General features: G+C 44.8%; 1 protein-coding gene across 4 annotated transcripts in view; it reads right to left on the bottom strand.

Moving 5' to 3' along the window:
* B4GALT4 (beta-1,4-galactosyltransferase 4) overlaps positions 1 to 10628 on the bottom strand; it is a 72143-nt gene that overhangs the window by 23223 nt on the left and 38292 nt on the right. For 3 of the 4 annotated variants that reach the window (XM_038393934.2, XM_043512299.1, XM_043512298.1), the window contains exons 2-3: positions 6903 to 7386; positions 4773 to 5005 (exon numbers count right to left, since the gene is read on the bottom strand). In XM_038393934.2, coding sequence (XP_038249862.1) covers positions 4773 to 5005; positions 6903 to 7173 — 504 coding nt within the window. In that variant the 5' untranslated portion in view covers positions 7174 to 7386. Of the gene's footprint in view, positions 1 to 4772; positions 5006 to 6902; positions 7387 to 8492; positions 8597 to 10628 lie in introns of those variants that run through there. The other variant, XM_043512294.1, reaches the window with a different exon arrangement.

A 10628-nucleotide genomic window follows, 5' to 3' on the forward strand; every position in this document is an offset into this window, starting at 1 on the left:
ATCAATGGAGAAGATTTAAAAGACCCTTTGGGGGAAGGGATAGCTCAGTGGTTTGAGCATTGGCCTGCTAAACCCAGGGTTGTGAGTTCAATCCCTGAGGGGGCCATTTACGGAGCTGGGGCAAAAATTGGGGATTAGTCCTGCTTTGAGCAGGGGGTTGGACTAGATGATCTCCTGAGGTCCCTTCCAACCCTGATATTCTATGATTCTTTCCCGCATCACCAAGAGGCAGTCTCTGCATGTTTAGTATTAAAAAGTCAGGTGTGGTTCACCCTGCTTTTTCTGGAACACAGTGTGGACAACTAATAAGGTTATGACCTCACCGTTAACAAGAGCAAGTGACAGCTGATCTTCAAAATCCCTTCTCTGTGTTTACACATTCTGGTTTTGTGTGTGCCTATCCATCACTACCCCCTAACAATAAACGATATGGGAGAGTCCCAGTCCACATCTCTGGGTCTTCAAAAGAAAGACCCTCCAGCAAAACAGGGAAAACAAGACTTGGCACTGGTGATAGATTAGACAGACGGAGCTTTGGGGCCTTCTTTATTACATCCTAAAGTAGTAAAGGAAGGACATCCCCCTCTTCAGCCAACCTGTAAAACTCCGATTCAGAGCAATGAAAAAAACAAAAAAAAGAGGATATTCCAAGTAAAAGCAGATCCTGCCAATCACTGCTGTTCCTGTTCCTAGATGATTTAGAGCCAGAAATAGGCCTTCATTCAGAATTTCCTGCCTCTTGGTGGTTTATGACACAATTGTGAGGTTATTTAAACAGGACAGGGTAGGGAGTTTTGCATTAAATTTGTTTCCTGCTATCTGAAGAGTGAATCAAAGTAGAGCAGACATGTGAATGGAAATTTAAAAACAGAAAGTCATGAAAGTGGGTTACGAGAAAAGCATTTGCTGGCTTCCACTCCCAGAGCAGACTGCTGCTTCAAGCTCACCTGACCACAGTACCAGTGCTGGGTATGAAAGAAACCCAAGCAAGGGTTAAAATGCTCTACAAAATTAGCAATTAATTTAGCGCAAAGCCACTGAATGTGAACAGGCAGATCAAAGAATCTCGAAGGTATCAAACATACTGTCAGGACTTCACATTCCATTCATCTTTGCTACTCAAAGGGTATCTGTATGCCAAAGAGCTCTTATTTAGTGTTTTATTCTAGACAACAGGAATTCGTACACAAGTACTATGACGTGAATAATGATTGTCACTATCAATAAACTATCTGAATGGGGTGGAAGAGACTCATGAACCAAGATCCTCGATCTGAACACCCCCAAAATTTTGGGTCTGAGAACATTTCATCCTGGTTGTGTAAGTTTAACGTGCTGGGTAAGTTAATTTTCTCAGTAATAAACATTAGGATGGTCACCTCAGGCCCTAGCTCGGAAATGCTAACTAAGCTACAATACATTTCATAGTTCATACAGGCTGGCAAGGGCTTCCTATGTATGATTTTGAAGGCTCTAGCTACATCAAGGACATTTTCTAAAAAGATTCCCATATTTTAGTCCAGATTCCCCAGTACTAGCACCAGTGTGAGCCCCAATGCAGAAAGACAGGTTTCAGAGTAGCAGCCGTGTTAGTCTGTATTCGCAAAAAGAAAAGGAGTACTTGTGGCACCTTAGAGACTAACAAATTTATTAGAGCATAAGCTTTCGTGAGCTACAGCTCACTTCATCGGATGCGTTTGGTGGAAAAAACAGAGGAGAGATTTATATACACACACACAGAGAACATGAAACAATGGGTTTATCATACACACTGTAAGGAGAGTGATCACTTAAGATAAGCCATCACCAGCAGCAGGGGGGGGAAAGGAGGAAAACCTTTCATGGTGACAAGCAAGGTAGGCTAATTCCAGCAGTTAACAAGAATATCAGAGGAGCAGTGGGGGGGTGGGGTGGGAAGGAGAAATACCATGGGGAAATAGTTTTACTTTGTGTAATGACTCATCCATTCCCAGTCTCTATTCAAGCCTAAGTTAATTGTATCCAGTTTGCAAATTAATTCCAATTCAGCAGTCTCTCGTTGGAGTCTGTTTTTGAAGCTTTTTTGTTGAAGTATAGCCACTCTTAGGTCTGTGATCGAGTGACCAGAGAGATTGAAGTGTTCTCCAACTGGTTTTTGAATGTTATAATTCTTGACGTCTGATTTGTGTCCATTCATTCTTTTACGTAGAGACTGTCCAGTTTGGCCAATGTACATGGCAGAGGGGCATTGCTGGCACATGATGGCATATATCACATTGGTAGATGCGCAGGTGAACGAGCCTCTGATAGTGTGGCTGATGTGATTAGGCCCTATGATGGTATCCCCTGAATAGATATGTGGACAGAGTTGGCAACGGGCTTTGTTGCAAGGATAGGTTCCTGGGTTAGTGGTTCTGTTGTGTGGTGTGTGGTTGCTGGTGAGTATTTGCTTCAGATTGGGGGGCTGTCTGTAAGCAAGGACTGGTCTGTCTCCCAAGATCTGTGAGAGTGACGGGTCATCCTTCAGGATAGGTTGTAGATCCTTGATGATGCGTTGGAGAGGTTTTAGTTGGGGGCTGAAGGTGATGACTAGTGGCGTTCTGTTGTTTTCTTTGTTGGGCCTGTCCTGTAGTAGGTGACTTCTGGGTACTCTTCTGGCTCTGTCAATCTGTTTCTTCACTTCAGCAGGTGGGTATTGTAGTTGTAGGAATGCATGATAGAGATCTTGTAGGTGTTTGTCTCTGTCTACACCAACATTCCACACAAAGATGGACTACAAGCCGTTAGGAACAGTATCCCCGATACTGTCACGGCTAACCTGGTGGCTGAACTTTGTGACTTTGTCCTCACCCATAACTATTTCACATTTGGTGACAATGTATACCTTCAAATCAGTGGCACTGCGATGGGTACCCGCATGGCCCCACAGTATGCCAACATTTTTATGGCTGACTTAGAACAATGCTTCCTCAGCTCTCGTCCCCTAATGCCCCTACTCTACTTGCGCTACATTGATGACATCTTCATCATCTGGACCCATGGAAAAGAAGCTCTTGAGGAATTCCACCAGGATTTCAACAATTTCCATCCCACCATCAACCTCAGCCTGGACCAGTCCACACAAGAGATCCACTTCCTGGACACTACGGTGCTAATAAGCGATGGTCACATAAACACCACCCTATATCGGAAACCTACTGACCGCTATTCCTACCTACATGCCTCTAGCTTTCATCCAGATCATACCACTCGATCCATTGTCTACAGCCAAGCGCTACGATATAACCGCATTTGCTCCAACCCCTCAGACAGAGACAAACACCTACAAGATCTCTATCATGCATTCCTACAACTACAATACCCACCTGCTGAAGTGAAGAAACAGATTGACAGAGCCAGAAGAGTACCCAGAAGTCACCTACTACAGGACAGGCCCAACAAAGAAAATAACAGAACGCCACTAGCCATCACCTTCAGCCCCCAACTAAAACCACTCCAACGCATCATCAAGGATCTACAACCTATCCTGAAGGATGACCCGTCACTCTCACAGATCTTGGGAGACAGACCAGTCCTTGCTTACAGACAGCCCCCCAATCTGAAGCAAATACTCACCAGCAACCACACACCACACAACAGAACCACTAACCCAGGAACCTATCCTTGCAACAAAGCCCGTTGCCAACTCTGTCCACATATCTATTCAGGGGATACCATCATAAGGCTTAATCACATCAGCCACACTATCAGAGGCTCGTTCACCTGCGCATCTACCAATGTGATATATGCCATCATGTGCCAGCAATGCCCCTCTGCCATGTACATTCGCCAAACTGGACAGTCTCTACGTAAAAGAATGAATGGACACAAATCAGACGTCAAGAATTATAACATTCAAAAACCAGTTGGAGAACACTTCAATCTCTCTGGTCACTCGATCACAGACCTAAGAGTGGCTATACTTCAACAAAAAAGCTTCAAAAACAGACTCCAACGAGAGGCTGCTGAATTGGAATTAATTTGCAAACTGGATACAATTAACTTAGGCTTGAATAGAGACTGGGAATGGATGCGTCATTACACAAAGTAAAACTATTTCCCCATGGTATTTCTCCCTCCCACCGTTCTCTGATATTCTTGTTAACTGCTGGAATTAGCCTACCTTGCTTGTCACCATGAAAGGTTTTCCTCCTTTCCCCCCCCTGCTGCTGGTGATGGCTTATCTTAAGTGATCACTCTCCTTACAGTGTGTATGATAAACCCATTGTTTCATGTTCTCTGTGTGTGTGTATATAAATCTCTCCTCTGTTTTTTCCACCAAATGCATCCAATGAAGTGAGCTGTAGCTCACGAAAGCTTATGCTCTAATAAATTTGTTAGTCTCTAAGGTGCCACAAGTACTCCTTTTCCCAATGCAGAAAGGCTGCCAAATCCATGTTAGCAGTATAACAGTTAGACTTGTTCTGAGCAGGCTGGATGGCATCCTGTGTAAAGCACAAAAGGCAGCGACCAGCCAACTTGCCTTGAAGCTCGCAACACTGTTAACACAGACCGAACTGAACTGGTGTTAACGAAGGTGGGACATTTTTAAAGAGCTTCTCTAATTCAGACAGGATCACTGCACAAAAGGAATGCCATTGTCCTCTAGCCAATAAAGGAGACAGCAAGCCCTGAGGCACCATCACAAAGCCAGGAGGAATACCCGCAGGGCAGAAGAGTTTGGGATGCACAGGAGTTAATTAATCTCCTATCCCCCCAGGCAAGCAATTTGCTTGCCTTCATGATTGCCTCACCTGGTGGATGACATAGATACCATAGTCCAGTTGCTGTCTCTGTAGGAATGGGTGGAGGTGCTCCAGCAGGTACAACAGGTGCTTCTCTCGACTGCGGTGTGGGATCAGGATGGCCACGCGTTGCAGTGCTGAGCACTCTGCAGGGCGATGCCGGCCTTTTGCCACCTGAGGGTTCTCCTTCCGTACCTCTTCGAGTGTGAGAGATGCTTTGAACTTGAGCTTGCTGGGGCCCTCTGCAGGAGAAGCACAGGGAGCATTCTTAATTCATTTCTGGTTTCAGGCTAGCTAAGTGCCCTCATGGGAGTGACTGTGCACTCCAGCATTTATAGAGTCCGAGACCAGAAGGGGCCATTCTAATGATCTAGTCTGATCTCCTCTACAACACAGTCCATACAACAGCATGAGAAGCTTGGGTTCAATCCCAAATTCTAATCTATCTTGCTACCCAGATCAAATGGAATGGAGAGTGCTGTAAAGGCATTACATGGGTCCTGGAGGGAGTGGATACTTGGAGTTGCTTAGCGTTTATTCACTTGAAGAAGCAATGCCAATGATGTATAAAAGGAGTCCCACTCAATCAGAAGGATACTCATTGTTTCAACATGGGCTTCCAGGGGAGGGAGAGGAGGAACAAGAGTGGAGAGAGATGTGAGAGTAGAAGGGCAGGGAATCATCATGGCTTTAACCATGGACATTGAAGGATGTAAACATTTTAGAGTCAGGAAACGGCTCTTACTAATCCAACATTCCCATGCCCACAGTGCCTGCTGTGCTGATCTTTCATCATAGCTTCTGCTGACATAGAGAAAGCTCACTTGAGGAAGAAGAAATCAATCACACAACTGTGACTAGAGATGATTGCAAAGATGTGACTGAAAAAAATTCCCAGAAAAAATGAATTTTTTTAAAACAATTTTTTTTGCAGGAAAAAATGTCCACATCACCCAACCAGCTTGCATGAGCATGGGCATACAAGGAGGACGACCTGGTCCAGAAGCCTTGTGCTGCTAACGCAGAAATTACCCCCTGGCAGTAAAGCTGAAAAAGGTAGCATGGGCCAATATGGCAAACCTCAAGGTTCCATGGGCCGCTCAATGGTTCCATGGAGCTATGGTACTAATAAAAATGGCCAGTCTAAGGAAGCCTTTGAAGATGTCCATTTGACCCCTAGCCAGGAGGATAGCATTAGTCCCCAAAACAGTCACACAGTCTTTGTCAAAGGAAGATACACTTATGAAACTCCATTTCATTTCCCATTAGGATTTTCACATCTGCTGTGGAGATGGAAAGTAGAAGTGTATGGGTTGTGAGCAAGCTAGAAATCTCTTACCACAAAAGCAGGGTTCAGCATAAAAGAAAAAGTGGGGTGGGGGGGAAGGGAAGAGTGAAGCAGTGGAACCAGCAAGCAAGTCAGGTAGGGGCAGAGGCCCATTTCCTATTAAATTATTATTCTGGAGTTCAGCACATTGCAATATGCATTTCAGAAGATGGGCTGTAATTAAGTACTGCAGATTTAACAGATTAAACAGTGAAGAGCACAGTATGGGACCCATAATGAGCCCAGTAACCAGGTACCTACAGTTGCCAATGGAGCACAGTATCCAGATATCAGGCTGCTACAGCTATTTCTGATGGGTTTTCCTTCCCCCCCCCCTTTTGTCCCCGTCTAACTGGCTGCCATAGCCAGTAAGTACATATGGGCCAAACTAGTCTCATAGGCAAGTAGGAATGTCATCCATTCCATCACCTTCCAGTGTTGGCATGGTGGGTTTTTGCTAGCTTTCAGAATGAATGCAGGGTGACAGCAACTAGGTAACTCATGAGCTACCGGAGTTAGTTTAATTTACCTAGCCAAAGCACCACCACTGGGCATGGTGAGGACCCAACAACCTCTCTTCGTAATGTATTAAACTGTCCTACACATCTCTTTATACTTCTTAAGTATTTGTAGGGTGAACAGATATCTAACTGTTGAGAGGACGCAGTTTATCTTTTATGCAACAGTCACTAGCTTTGAGTTTGGTTCACAGGAAAAGCACCTGGATGAAAGATGGCCAGAGGGGAACCAAGGAATCAGTAGCACAAAAGCAGATTTAATTCATTAAAGTTACTGAAGACTGAGCCACTTACGCAGGTAGGGAGAGAGAGCAGGGCAGTGACTCATGGTGGACTTCACTGTGGGAACTTCTATAGTGGACATGGACTTCTTTTTCTGATTCTCCTTCTCCAGCATGGTTGCCTTCCTAAAATTCTCCACCAAGCTCTTTACTTTGGGAGTCTCCTGTATCGTGTCCACAAGGTAACTGGAGGTGGCCCATGTCACCACCATCATGCAGAAGATGAAGAGCAGCAGCAGCCTGAACTTGTAGGAAAGGTGAAGGATGGCAGAGCTCAAGCCCATGGCCCTCCCTCGTATGCAAGCCGCTCTCTCAACAATGTTCCTGATGCAGCCCTTTCACCATACACCTCAGACGGGTGAAAATAAAGACCCAGAAGGAATGTCACAATAAGGTAGGAAGCTGGGAGATATCAAAAGCTGCTGAGCCTCCTGTTGCTTTGGAATTCATGGAGTTCTAGTACAGTGATCATTGGAAGGCAAACATCACGACTCACCCTAGTCCAAAACAGAGAGAAGAGGTTATTTTATATTCCCTAAACTGCATTGCAACGCCCACCCCCTCGAATTCACTAGAAGAACATGGGGCACAAGGGGTGCTAACAGAGAAGCAGAGAGCCGAAGCAGAGAGCCAAAGCGCTACAAAAAGCAGCATGGTCTAGTCGGTAGGGCACCAGACAATAAGTCGAGAAACCTGGGTTTTGTTCCCAGCTCTCCCACTGACCTAATGTGTGACAGCGGGCAAATCTCTTCCACTCTTTGGGCCTCTGTTTCCTCTCCCACCCTCTCTCTGTCTGGTCCTATTTAGATTATGAGCTGTAGGAGAAACGGTCTCTTACTATGTGTGTGTACAGTGCCCAGCACAATGGGGCCCTGATTTTGGGTCTCTCGGACTATTTCAGTTCAAATTATTAACACCAACTGGAAGGCAGGAAGCTCTGCCTGGCCTGCCTCTAGCCATACTCCTGAAAAGTGAGGCACAGCTGAAATTACCTCTGAGGAATGAAACTTGCTTTGCTTTAAAGTTTAAGGAGAGATGTTCTCAGGGATGCACCCCAGTAATGAGCCACACAATGCTTACTTAGGGTCAGAAATCCTTCCTTCCCCAGCCACTCAGCATTATTACCTTGTGACCACTGCCCTCCACTTTCTTCTCATCTGCTCTCAGAATGTTGAAGACTAGCCGGGAGGAGGCAAGTTTTCCTGTTTTTCTGAGTGGGAGTTTCCTTTTCAAGTGAGATCTTTCCCAATGATCCTGTGATACTGGCAGACCAGGTGCCCGCTCATGACAAGGCCCTAGGCCTCACTGAACATTTACAAATACATAACTGGAAACCAGTCTTGTTTACTTGTGTGTTAGCATCATCAGAACAGATATTAAGTGTAAGTTGATAAGAACATGCTTAGTGATTAGACTTGATAAAAAGTTTGTAGGATGCTACATGTATTACTCTCATTCATAATCTCTATAGCCCATGGTACAAAATTATGAATGAGTGTTTGCATTGTAAACCTCTGTAATTGTGTTACACAACAAACGAGAAAAGATGCACCGATAAAGTGCTTGTCCTGCATATAAGAATAGCCCATTGAAAGCAACTGACCTATTTTGTAGCATCAAAGGACAGAGACTTTATTGATTGCATTCCTAACTCCCTCAAGGAAGGAGAAGCCTATGCATGAACTTATCCCATCAGTTTGGGGCTCTAGAGAAGAAGGGATAAAAATCCCTAACAAGGAGAAACTGAATCTTTCTTATGCTGTGTGGACTTGGAGGAGCAAGGATTCCTAAACACAACCATAGAGATCCCCATGATGCTTGGCATGGTTTAGCCCGGGGCGGGGAGGGAAGGGAGAGACATTTTGCATTAACAGATCACTACAACTCTATCACTCTTAGGATTTAGACTGCAATGCATTTGTGTTTATGCTTGTATATAACTCTTATTTCTTTTTCCTAGCTAATAAACCTTTAGTTAGTTTATTACAGAACTGGCTACAGGCATCTTTTGTGAGAGATCCAAGATACCAATTGAGCTGGGGTAAGTGACTGGTCTCTTGGGATTGCAAGCAACCTGACTATTTTGTGATTTTTGGTGTAAGTGACCTTTTATCACTGAATCCAGCTTGCCTAAGTCACAAGATACACTGGAGAGCTTAAGAAAACTGTCTGTGACTCCATGGTAAGACTGTTTCAGTGATCCAGGAGTTCACATTTGTTACTGGGTTGTGTAATTACATTTCACCAACATACCACCAGTTTGGGGTGTCTGCCCTGATTTTGACAGTCTGCTCTGAGGTGAACGCTCATGGTCATGAGCCATTCCAGACAGCGTGATAGATCCAACCTTTTATTTCTTCCGCCAACCACCTCACAGGTTCCATGTCCAGAAGACACTGTTCTCACTGCATCATGATCACATAGCTATTATGTTAATTTTTCATGATGCAAAACATACAAGGAAGAAAGAAATTAGATTGCAACTGTGATTCGTAGCCTATCACTTAAATCAGCTTCTGTACCAGATGATGACTGGAGGATAGCTAATGTGATGACAATTTTTTTAAAATGCTCTAGAAACAATCCCCACAATTACAGGCTGGTAAACCTAACTTCAGCACCAGGCAAATTGTTTGACACTGTAGTAAAGAGCAGAGTTATCAGACACATAGATGAACACAATTTGTTGGGGAAGAGTCAGCACGGCTTTTGTAAAGGGAAATCATGCCTCTCCAATCTATTGGAATTCTTTGAGGTGGCCAACAAACATGTGGACAAGGGTGATCCAGTGGATATGGTGTACTTAGAATTTCAGAAAGCCTTTAACAAGGTCCCTCACCAAGGGCTCTTAAACAAAGACGTCATGGGATAAGAGGAAGGTCCTCTCATGGATTAGTAACTGGTTAAAAGATAGGAAACAAAGGGTAAGAATAAGTGGTCAGTTTTCACAATGGAGAAAGGTAAATAGTGATGTCGCCCAGGGATCTATACTGGGACCAGCGCTGTTAAACATATTCATAAATGATCTGGTAAAAGGGGTAAACAGTGAGGTTGCAAAGTTTGGAGACGATAAAAAATTACTCAAGATAGTTAAGTCCAAAGTAGGATTTAAATAGGGTTTAAAATAGTAACAGTTTAACCTATTAAAATTCGTATCAGTTAAACAGTTAGCCATTAAGGAGTCCCAGCAGCCAGCGGAGTTTAATTGTTCACCAAAACCGGTAAGACTACTTCTGAGAGCATTCTGTGCCAAAAAATTAAAAATTCTGCACACAATATTTTAAAATTTTGCAAGTTTTATTTGTCAATAAATAAATGCAGAGGATCCTGCATGGCAGTGGAGAGCACAGGCCACTGGCTGCATGAAGATGGAAGATCACCCTGCAGCCCCCCCTACCCCAAGACACAGACTCAGTGGAGAGGTTGCACCCAACCCTGACACAGCACAAGGCCTGGGTCTGCCTCAGAAACACCCTGGGGCCATGCCCCTCTGTGCCAGGTGCACCAGGTGTGGGGCAGGCAGGCTCAACCAGGCAGGACCCAAGTGTGGAGGGGCTCAGTGTGAGGAGATAGAATTCTGTGTGAGACAATCTGGGTGCAGGCATCTCAGTGGGGTGTCTGGGTGTGGGGGGTTTGGAGGCACAGAGGCTCATTGCGGGGGTTCCAGGTGCAGGGGCAATGGGACTCTGCAGGGGCTTCCAGGTATAGGTCGTTGGGGCTCAGCAGAGTGCTCTGGGTG

This window comes from Dermochelys coriacea, chromosome 1 (genome assembly GCF_009764565.3).
Source record: "Dermochelys coriacea isolate rDerCor1 chromosome 1, rDerCor1.pri.v4, whole genome shotgun sequence".
NCBI classification, from domain to species: domain Eukaryota; kingdom Metazoa; phylum Chordata; order Testudines; family Dermochelyidae; genus Dermochelys; species Dermochelys coriacea.